A 12,164-nucleotide genomic window follows, 5' to 3' on the forward strand; every position below is an offset into this window, starting at 1 on the left:
CTTATCCCTTAATACCCTGATTTGTATGAAAGGTTATCCTTAAAAGCTTTTCTACTAAAAAAGCATAAGTTGACATTTTTTATTTTGATCCAATTATGAGTATTGTCAAAAGTACAATAAAATCCCCCAATTGACTGTGGCTGAATTTTGAAGGACTTTTGACAAAGAATTCCACCCAGGAGTTGAAACCAATTACTTTTTCTATTCAGGACAATTTTTTCAAGACATTCGTGACAATTTTTAATAGTGCAGTTACTCTAAAACTATAATATGTCCGTTCGTCATTCCGCGATGGATTGTTCAGATTATAAGTTTAAACATTGTTAGAATCATTTTAGAAGATGATTAAAGTCCCTCGATAGAATAGCCAATGAGAGGCAATTATACACTGTAATTCACCAATATAGTAAAATTCATGCTGGCCTCTCATTGGTTATTTTATCGTATGACGTCATAATCTGTTGGGGGACTTTAATCATCTTCATCATTTTATTTACTTCAAATCCCACAGGACTATAATGTAGTACGTTTGTCCACTCATTCCACTCATTTTGACAATTCGCTTTGACAAAATAAAATTATCAGAATAATTTCCTTTTTAAAGTGGTTATTCCAAAAACACTTAGGTATACATCGCATAAACACGTATTTTTCGTTTGCTTTTTCAGTTTGCAACTGACAAATAAGTAGGCTTATAAATGATCTGCAATGTAACAAGAAGCAATAATTCAGTAGGAGCAAATATATATAGAGAAAACTTGCTTATTATCATTTTTTCGTGCATTTGCGTGAACACATTCTTTCTGTCAATTAAATTTTTTACAAGGACTATCCATCATATTTCCGACCTAATCCGCATATCTTTAACAAAAAATATTCTTATTGTAGCAACCTTGGGTTAACTTAAAGTAGGGAAACGTGCTCTTGTTCATATGTGCTATATCTATAATTTTCAGGGAAGGGGACTGGTTATGTTAAAAATAGTTATTAAAGCAGGGTGAGCGAAATTTTGATTATTTTGAAAAAGGTTTTTGAGATAAGAAACGAGACGATATATTGATGTACACCACAAATTATGATAAACAAAATTATACCTTCTACCTTCTGCAAGTCAAACTTTTTGATGGATTAATTTGGTTCCTGTAAGTTTGGACTAAGCAATCATTATTTAATACAAATTTCTAAAGTTTTTCAGCTAATGAATGAGCAAAAATGTTTATAAAACTTTGGGGATCATTATATTTTACATATTTTGTACTTTTCTGACAATTCTAAAGAAGCATATCTTTTATCAGGAATTTTTCAAAATAGCATACCTTAAAAATTATTCTAAATATTTATCTTTTTGTATAGCATGTTTTAATGTATACTATTTATTTTTAGGATACTTATTCCTGAAAAAAATGCGTCTACATCTTAATGGTTTAATTTATAGTCATAAAAAATGTAAAATGGCAATTTCATGTTTCAAACAAGGCTGGCTCAAATAGAGTGTTCAAAATAGAACAGATAGAAGAAAAGGAGAACAGTTTTGATAAGAAGAACTGTTTTGCCTCCATGATTTACGCTACTTAAGATAACAATTCTTTTAGCAATACATTTTACCTCTATAATAATAAAACTTTTCTAGCAAATAAAAATCAGAGACATCTCTTACAATAGCAAGTTTATAGTTAGGAGGCTAAAAATAATATGCATGTAGAAAAAGCCTTACCAATAATTTTTTTTTCATACCCTCTCGCTCACCCCAATACTTTGATGTCTGGTGTTGAATTGAGTAAGAGCACTTATTTTATGGAACTAGGAAGACCCATAACGAGGGCAAGTATCTCATGAAATAGATTTCCTTTTCATTAATTCTGGCACGTATACAAAAGGCTTGATTTTAATCTTACTCACAACTTTGTACTATTTTGTACAAAGTTAAAATAAAATCATAGAAATTTAAATTTTTACGCGGTTTGTTTATCTAGGAACTTGAATCTAGACAGAGGTCACTTATAGTTTGTTCTACCCAATCAAGATTAAAATCTGTTAAGCCAACGAATGACAGAACGTGTAAACTTCTGGACCCAGTATATTTATTCCTTCTTAATTTGTATGACTTGTTCTTCGATACTAATTATCCATTTGATTTTTTTTATTCATCTCAGGGTAGTAAATCTTTCTAAAATACTTTTTAAATAAATTCATGTAGAATATGATTTTTTTCGTAGCATAATGAAAACATCAACAAAAAGGCTTTAACAATTACTGAAGGGTAGAAAAAGGCTACATATGAAGGGTGTTAGAGGTGTTTTGGGGTATCATTATCTTGTTACTTCGTCTACAATTTGGAGTCGGTGTTTTTTATTGAGGGGTGGCTTAATTTATCAAAGTTAAAAATTATATCATTTTAGTATGTCAAATCTAAAACACCTACCCTATTTTCTTCGGAGTCAAAAGAATAAGAAAAAAGGTATGTTTATATAAGGATACGATACCTCTCTTTTGTTCGTTTAAGTTATTGAAATAAAGATAATATTTGAGGTTTCCTTCTATGCATATTTAGATTGGTTAGACAAATGTTTTAGCGTTCCGTAGACGCTAAAGCCAGCTGGGTCTTAAGGGATAAGACTATGGACGATAAATTAATGTTCCGAATAAAATTTTACCTAATGGAGGTCAAAATTATGAATAAGAAAGCCAACGAACAAGAAATAGGCCTTCCTGGTTTACAGCCAATTTTAGAAAATTATTTATAAAATTTTAGCGATCCTTTTGCAAAAATAACAAATATTTGAACAGAAATTCGGCTACTGTATATTTTATCTATGTAACAATGATAACAACATACATAAAAGCGAAGCTCTGAAATGGGAGGACAAACGAGCATTAACACTTGTAGAGTGTCAGAACTGAATAATCAGAATATTAATGCAGAAATCTAAACAAAATTGTAAATAAATTTGTTGCAAAACTGCTTAAATATATATGTTTTAAATGGACGTACAAACTTTCTGGTAACGATCATAGAGTTCCTCCGCTTTCCAAGTCGCACCTAACTGTTATAGAAATCATCATGCAAAGTTTGAAATCGATAGGACAATTCTAACCTGTATAAATTAACGAAAAGAGCTAACCGTAACTGACTTACGGACGGACCGACCCTAATTATTAAAAAGCTTCGCTTTTAAAAACGTATGTTTTCCTTGAAGGCTAGTTTTGATTGAAAGGGAGTAAAAAATTTCAAAATTATTGACATAAATTCGATTTTGTATGTGTATGTTTTCGTGTGCGTGAGTGTGTTTACGTGTGTGTTTATTTGTGTGTGCGAGTAAATGTGCTTTACTTTCGCTATCAATCGCAAAGTGTCCCTTTGATTCAGCTGTAGCTTTAATTTTAGCCATAAAAAATGTTAAAATTAAAACTTTTAGCCTAGTATGGAAAATGTCTAATAATCTAGGTTAGGTTGGCTATGTACGGCTAAAATATTCCATGTAGTGTTTTAAATAAAAGTAGGGGTCAAAGTCACTCAAAAATCAGCCACGTGACGTTATAACAACGAGGGATTATCCATTTCTTTTTTAGGGGTTTTCTTTCCCACTTCTCCTCTCATTTTCCTTATTTTTATGACGTCACGTGGCTGATTTTTTAATGACTTTGTCCGCCCTACAAATAAAAGATTAGTATCACTCATTTATACAACCTCACAAGGCTATTCACTTACAAATACGATTTTTAGAAGGTTTAAAGTATTAGTTTAATACTAATATTACAATACCTTCCAGATTGCTAGTCAACTTTTTTTCGTAGTTTTATATGGACTTTTACAATAAAGTGTTACAATTAAGTTTCTCTTTTATAAAAGTATTTTACACAAAAATTGTACTTATCAAAATTTCCTTTAGTTTGCAATTTTTCGCTTAAATAATTTTCATATTCTACTTTTAAAGGCTTTTTTCTCTAGATTTTATTAGATAATTCTAGTTGAAAATAAGTGATCTTAGACTGCAAAAGTCTAAAATCTGACTAAGACTAATAAAAGCTTCCCTAAAATGTTAGACCAATCTGTACTGTGATTGCAACGATCTTATTAGACAAAATTACTCAATAAGTTTTCCCTTTTTATAATCTATGTAGCAATATCGTTTTCATTCTATGCATCCATTAAAATATTGAGTTTTACCATTTGTTGGACAGACGGACTTACATAGAAGCTACAGTTTCACAAATAGATCTTTAAAGACGTCTGGTATAGATTAGATTATGAACCAGAAGAATGTAGTATAAGTTTTATGTTCTGACACATTTTACATTTCAAGACATATGAAGACCATAGAGCATTGTTTCTTTGAGTAAAAGGCATACAGACAGGCGCTGGTTGTAGAGTTGCTACACTCCCAAAAAAGCCTGCCAGATGACAAAAATTTGAAATATGTCTTCAGCTCAATGATTTTCACGAATTTAAATTAAAGCTTTGTTTCTTATGTAGAGCAGACCATGGTCCAATAGTCTTTAAATAATTTCTTAAAATATTCAGTTTTTTTTATAAAAACAAAAATGAGTTATATAACAAAAATAATTATTATAACATTATGTATTATATTTTGTAAGCTACTCATTGCTGCGTTTCTATTAAAAAAATTGTCCTTGTTAAACATTGTGTTTCATTAATTTCTTACTCTTTCTTTTTATTAACACAACTGCTCCACAAATTATTCATTTTTTAGTTATTTTTTTGGCAGAATCCCATATTTGCAGTTAGAGCATAATTGATGCCTTCCATCTTCTTTAATTCTTTTTAAAAATGCGTTTTTGTTGTGGAACTTTACTAAAGAATACCTAACTTCACTTACTAGCCCCTACGGAATGAACCATGCGGTAATCTAAAAGCTGAATAGGGCTAACCTATTGTAACTAATGGTTTTGGTAAATTTTAAGATCCTCAATTTTTCTTTGTGTTCTTTTATTCTTCTATAAAAATTATTGTTATGCCCCTGTGAAAAATTTAATCCTTGTTTAAAATTACAGACTTTCCCAACTCTTTGAAAAAATAAATAATACACAAAACTGAAAATTAAATATCAATAAATTTTTGTTTTTGTTGATAAAAGAACATTAGTAATATGTAAAACTTCTACTTTCGATATAATTTTATTTTGTCAGCAAATGTTTTGAAAACTAATGGATTCGTGATCGCGGGATTAAATAATACCCCTCAATAATTTTTAGGGAGGGGGGGGGGGGTTAAGTTTAATATTTGATTAATAATTGAGCTCCCTATAATAATGTTTCAGCTAATAGTAAGTTTCCCTGATAATTTTGTACAAACAGTGACCAGTGTATACGTTTTGAAATCTTAATGGGCATACAAATATAAATTAAAAGAAATAGTATACAGAATTACAAATTTTTTAAACAAGGATGATTACATCCACATAAAGTTTAAACCTCATAAATTGCGTGCTAACCTAGAAAGACGGAGAAAAATAGTCAGCTCCACTTAAAATTTTCAGAGGTGTATGCCCTACCCCCCCCCCCCCCTCCCTCTTTCACTCGCACCTGGTTCGTCGAAACATTGAAATTGACACATCCCTGACTAGTGACGCAGGTCTATCGCCCCTAATGTCTATCAAGTCTATTAATAAGAGGTTGATCAATAAACTATTTCTAACATCAGTTATCAGTTATGAAGTTGATATTCAGCTGTAAATTACCACGATTCAAACTTATCAACCAATGATTTTAATCTACAGGAGGGATGATTTTCTTCATCATTGGGAATCTACATTAATTTTTTGCCGATTGCCTTATCCCTATATATTCATTGTGGTAACTTTAGTAGCATTTATGACGTAACTAAAAAAATTTTAATATGTTTTTTCGTCTTTTCTTTTCATATTCTGGTTTATGTGGGACCCCGTTACTCCCGTATAAGTTTTAGACATATTACATAGCTACTATTATTTCAATACAATGCAATGGTAAATTGAAAATTGTAAATTGTAGTATGAAATCAGACATATGATTTTTATCTTTATCTGATATTAAAGAGTGCACGAGGAACTATCTACTTGTTGTCAATTGTCAACCTGTGATGTTTAACCCTGAAGGTAAAGGTCTATTTTCTGGTTGAATTGAATAATCTTTGTCATATCGTTCCGGATCCGCAAATACGAAATTTACAGCGTCCTAGAATATTAGTTTTGGGGCATATACCCCTCCCCCTCCTAAAGCAAATGTGTGTATATCAAAATTCTTTTATAGTAAGTAATTAAAAAAAAAAAAAAAATCATTTCTGTAAGAGGCTCTAAGAAGCAGGTCGGCTATTAATGTTAAGTTTAAACTTTAATTATACTCTCAATGGTGAAGGAAATATACACCAAAAAGTAGAATATTGTGCCCCGTTGTAAAATGGCATGCTATAATTGAAAACAACAAATAAAAACCGAATTCAAGAAATAGAAAAAGAAGTCATATACTTGACTAGTAGAAAAGTTAATAATCTTTTTCTTCTCTTAAAATTAGTCGACAGAACACTAAAAATGCAACTTGCCCTTTATTTAAGCCAAAATACAAGCACAAAAATATTGATTTAGGTTGAGGGGGGGGGGGGAGGTGTTTGGACACAATCTAATACCAAAGGGACGCTGTAGGAAAATTACATTTGCAACTTCTAATAAGGCCACTTGAAAACACGTTTTTCTGAATCTTTTTTTTTGTAAATGTGTCATACAGCGTTAAGTCCTGTTTAGCAGCTGCGATATTCAATAATTTACTTTCTCGTATTCATTCGAATCCGGTGGATAGGAACCGGTTCTCATCCATACGAAAAAACTATGTCTAGCATCGTATTATATCCAGTTTTCTACGAATATAGAAATGTACAATCATAAGATTAAAACTAGTTTTTTTAGCCCGTGCCTTCGGCACCACGGGGAAAGCCGTTTATAATACGATACGAGAAATAACTATTCAGTATGGCTTCGAAACCGATTATTATCCGCTAGGTTTTAATTGGTTCTGAGCCATATTGGATATCATGTTTAGCATCATAATACAGACAATTACCCACGGATCTTCAAATATAAATCATGTAATTAATACCAGTTTTGTTATCCCCGAGGGGCCGAAGGCCCGAGCTTACAAAAGGCAACCAGTGTAGGGGTCCTACCCCAAACGTAGGAGTCCCAAACGTCGGAGGGGACAAACGCAGGAGTCCCAAACGTCGGAGTGGACAAACGTAAGAGTGGGACAAACGTCGGAGTGGACAAACGTCGGAGTGGACAAACGTCGGAGTGACATTGCTTAAGTAAAACCTAGGAGTGTTCGCTATTTTGATAATATGACAATTTTGAAATTTTTTTGTACCCCTGTCTACAAAATAATGACTATGGCCGCAGCGCTCGGCCCCCTAGCCTGCCTAGCTGCAGCGCTCGGCCCCTTGGCCTATAACCTAACCTAACCTAACTAAGAAAAATAACGGGACCGAACGGGGGGGGGGGGGGGTATAAAAAAAATCCACTCCTGCGTTTATCCCACTCCGACATTTGGGACTCCTGCGTTTGTTTACTCCGATGTTTTTCCACTCCTACGTTTGGCGTGGAACAATGCGACCATATTATTGGTTGAAGTGTTAACACGTTTTGGTTCATAAGGTAGTTATTTTTTTTTATTTAATCCATAAAACAAGTCAGCTATGATCGAATAATTTAATTTCTTGGGATAAAGCTGTCTTTTTGAAAATTATATTGTCTAAAAATTTAACCGCTCGTATCATTGGATATTGTTATTTGACTAAAGAAAATCAATGTCTGCTAGAAATTATATCTGAGGTTGGACGGATTAATATCAGTGAGAGAGGGGACATTGGATTGTTTATTACACTGGTCTACATAGTTTTCTAATAACGTTTTCTTATTCGTTGGCTTAACAACTTTAGAAACTTTTGTGAATTATGATTTGTTGGTTCATTAAGATGTCTGTTCAAACGTTTCTTCAACTAATTTATTTTACAGAAGGGGTAATTTTATGTAACATCATTGGGGATGTACATCAATTTATGGCCATTGTCTTACCCCTTTAGATCACTGGATTATTATGTATGACTGTATGAAAAACTTACCAATATTTGGATATATAGATCTGTTCCATCCAGAAGTCTGATATGACAGGGCAGCAGATGTTTCGATACTTTGTCAGGTGCGTGAGTACTACAGGTTTACAAAGTTCAAAATATCTTATATTTATATAAGGTAGCACAACAAAAAAGAATATTATTTTTAGTTTTGGCAAAACATGGTGTTTGTGATGTCATAAATACTACTAAAAGAAATAGATTAGATTTCTATCTACATATACGCAGTCAACTGTCTATTAAACCACAACATTTATGATTTTTATTTTCTGTAAGTATTAAGGGCCTATATTCTAATAATTAAATATCAAATTGCAATAAAGTAAAATTAAATTAATAATAAAAAATTAATTCAATATACTAAATATATTGAATTCCAAACAAAATAGTTTTTCGATTATTTTCAACTTTCCTGACTTCATATCTTCTGGAGGATCCAGCAGACTTTTTCTGGTGCGCGGCCGTCCTGCGGGACCCGCGGCTGGCCCGCCGACTTCCCCACAATCGCAGCATACCTATCAATCAATCAATTAAGATCTTATCAGAGTAAATCTCAGTTTTTTACATCATCACGTAACAAATGTTGTGTTTTGCCTTCCTTTAAACTTTTATTTTTCACAATTCTTGCTAATTTTCACTGTCACACTTTTGTCTATTTAATTATGACTGGCTGCTGGGTGGCTGAAGTGATTTTATATTAAGTTTGATGGTTGATTTTTAAAGTTTCCCGCCGAGTTTTTCCCACAGCTTGAGCAAATTTGAGGCCTGGGGGCGTACTCACGAAAAAAAAAACTAGACAATTTGTCCATTCATTTTCCTATTATTTTTGTGATTCTTGTGCCAAAACACTTTGTTTCATGTGTAGTCCATGTTCTAATTATTTTTTCTTTTTATCTGAAAAAAATATTTATTATTAATATAAAATATAATTTTCGTTTTAAGTAAAAGTCTCAAAATATTTAAACAATTAGTTTTTTTTTAGTGAAGCTTCAAATCTAAATAGGTAATGATTCAGCCTATTTGTTAGCGGTAAAATTTTCCTAGAGGCAGTGGATAAAAGCCTAATGGCCTAAAATTGGGTTAAGGGGTGCGTATTTTTTAGTCTCAAATTATAGCTGTGGCTATACTAACTACTAAGCCCCACTGAAAAGCAAAACTTAATCCATCTAGTAATTTAAGAGAGCCTTGCTTCAAAGAAAAAAATCTTACGACTTTGTACGAAGCTTTTTGACTTGTAAATCTATATAAAGTACTATTTTTAACAAAAAAGCACAAAATTGTACATATGTAGCAACAGCAACAAAAATAAAAGATTAAATCTGTATCATTTTTAACAGGGGAAAATGTGTCGCCAATTCAGGTTGCTATTTCCCCTGTCGTTTATTGGTAAGTTCGTTTATCCAGTAGGAGGGAAGGGGATGGGATAAAGGTGGCAATCGGCATTTTGAACCGCTACCTAGGTTTTACATAAACTACGCTTTTAAAATGTTAATATTACGTGATTTAAGAAAAAAAAAGAAATTTTTTATTTACTCATTGCAATTAAATATTGTTTGTATCTAGAAAGTACCAGATTTAAACTTTTAAATTTTACTATTTTACATTTAAGCTGAGAAAAAGCCAGTAAAAAAAATTATAAAAATATTTTTTATCTTAAAAAAAGAGCAGCATATAAAGAAGTTCTGAAGCTTGTATCTCGAATATTATTGATAATAATCCTTATACTAAAGTAACAGGATGTCTGTTTGTCTGTGTGTTTGTACCGAAGGATCTCGCTAACCGCTGAACCACCACCCTCCCAAGATAAATCACAATAAATCGAAATTTTACTTTCTCGAATAGAGACTCCTTCGTAACATTGCAAGGTATCGTAGAATTTTTAAAAAATCAAACATTAAAGTGCCACTAGAGGCCTCTAGGGGCGTAGCCGCTAGTTGATAATAAAATGTTAAACTAATAAAAGAAAGATGATATAAGATAATGTTGAGCAAGAGATAGATAGATTGAACATATGAATAGATAGACAATTATTTAGATAAATTAATATACATTAGATAAACAAAGAGATGGTTAAATTGACATCTTCTTAAGATGAAACGATTATTTAAATTAATTTTTCACTCTCTCTTCCAACTCTCTCCCTCATTTCTTCTCTCTCTCTCCCTTATTCCTTCTCTCTCGCTCTCTTTCTCTTTCTCTCTCTCTCTCTCTCTCTCTCTCGCTCTCTTTCTCTCTCTCTCTCCTCTCTCTCTCTCTCTCTCTCTCTCTCTCTCTCTCTCTCTCTCTCTTTCTCTCTCTCTCTCCCTCTCTCTCTTTTTATCTCTTCCTAGCTATTATGTATTAACCATACTTTTTCTCCCCTTTCTTCCTATGATTTCCCTCTCTCTTTCTTTCTCTAAAAATTCCCCTCTCTACTCTTTCTTAAATTTTCTCAGGCTACCCAGGGAAGACTATGGTCAGCTAATAAGATGTTTTCCTGGGAAATTATCAAGTGAAATTTTAATTTTCTCTAACCATACAGACACGGAGGGAGGGGGGGGGGGGATTAATGTCTTTCACTTATTTAACAGAAAGTAAGACATATTCTAAAAAATAAATACACCCTTCAAGAACTTTAGCTCTAGTTAGAAGAATTCTAAAATTTTTTCATTGGTAGCCAGTATAATTGAAAAAAGTTAAAGAAAATTTTAAAGATTAATTTAGCTGTCATTGTCATTAAGTATTTTTTAGATCAGAGAGAATATCAATTACATGGCTATTCACCAAATAATAATAAATAAAAACTATATAGAGACAAACACTTTTAACACATCTTTTTCTTTGATATTAAATTTTTAGAATACTTTATATTATCCGCCCCCATCCCTGTTATTTCCTTTTGTAATATTTCCTTGCTTCATCACAGTATCGCATTTTATACTCAATGCCTGTAATATTCCAAAGGTCACATAAATATGATAATGGCATCACATAAAAAAATTATTAATGGGCATACGGACATTCTGGTAACGACTATAAAGTTGCTACGCTTTCTATATCGTACCTAACTACTACTGGAATCACCATGCCAAGTTTGAAAGACGGACGGTTGTTAGGACTGATCCTTATTATAGAAAGCTTCACTTTTAAAACCTGCCATAATTTTTCTATTAATCAAAAAAAAACTTAATTAAATTAGTCAATAACTGCAACTCCATAATTTTACAAGTTGATATGGGCTATTTTTAAAATATTTGTCCTTGTTAAAGTTAAAGTTTTCTTTTGTACGGGTGTCTTGCTTAAAAGATTCAAATTACTAAGTTGGATATGAATTTTCTATACATGTCATAACTATATACTGTCTATATATTACAAGCATATTAAAACAGGAAGGGATATCTATTCCAAAGAAAAGATAGTATTAAAACAAGAACGACATAGATCCTATATAAAGTGGTAAGGTTTTTTTTGTCTGAAGCTTAAGATTTAAATAACTACTGCACTGATTGTGTTCTCTATTTAAGAAAGCTGGTTCTAGGCTATCCCATTTTCAGATTTAAGTCTTGGTTTTAAGCTATTTTTCTAGTCAATTTCTGTCCCTTTGATACAGACACCCTAGGGGCGCAGCTGCTAGTAAGATAAGAAAACAAGAACAATTATATAGATAAATAAGAATCCAAGCTTCTGCACAAAATGATGGAATAAATTTATCAGATAATAGCAAACTGTGACAAACGCAGGGAAGGGGGAGGGGGACTTAAGAAATAAAACTGGTCCCCAAAGTTTTATTTATACAAAGAAACTCTCTTTGGCTTTAAAAGATCGGTGACTTAGATGTAATCTTAAAAACTTTTAAATCAATAATTCAATTTATAGAAGGGATAATTTTGTTTACCGTCATTGGAGTGTGCCCATATTCACAATTCATTGTCTTATCCTTTTTAATTTCTTGTACATTTAAACTCTTACAGCCATTTTAAGTTCAGACTTCAAAATGTTTTAATAAAGTTTTATAGCAAGATGTTTAAATACTATTTCTCCTTCCCTGTGAAGAAGATAGGTGGTT

The 12,164-nt window shown here is 32.0% G+C and overlaps 1 protein-coding gene across 2 annotated transcripts in view; it reads right to left on the reverse strand.

The window, feature by feature from the left end:
• The window catches only part of LOC145316974 (uncharacterized), a 69,869-nt gene extending 61,099 nt beyond the window's left edge, over positions 1-8,770 (reverse strand). For both annotated transcript variants that reach the window (XM_080157829.1, XM_080157828.1), the window contains exons 1-2: positions 8,532-8,770; positions 8,108-8,195 (exon numbers count right to left, since the gene is read on the reverse strand). In XM_080157829.1, the coding sequence (XP_080013955.1) occupies positions 8,108-8,195; positions 8,532-8,632 (189 nt within the window). In that variant the 5' untranslated portion in view covers positions 8,633-8,770. The remainder of the gene's footprint in view (positions 1-8,107; positions 8,196-8,531) is intronic.
• Positions 8,771-12,164: the final 3,394 nt, after the last annotated feature.

This window comes from Acartia tonsa, chromosome 4, assembly GCF_053477335.1.
Source record: "Acartia tonsa isolate MP-2025a chromosome 4, ASM5347733v1, whole genome shotgun sequence".
In the NCBI taxonomy this organism is placed as follows: Eukaryota; Metazoa; Arthropoda; class Copepoda; order Calanoida; family Acartiidae; genus Acartia; species Acartia tonsa.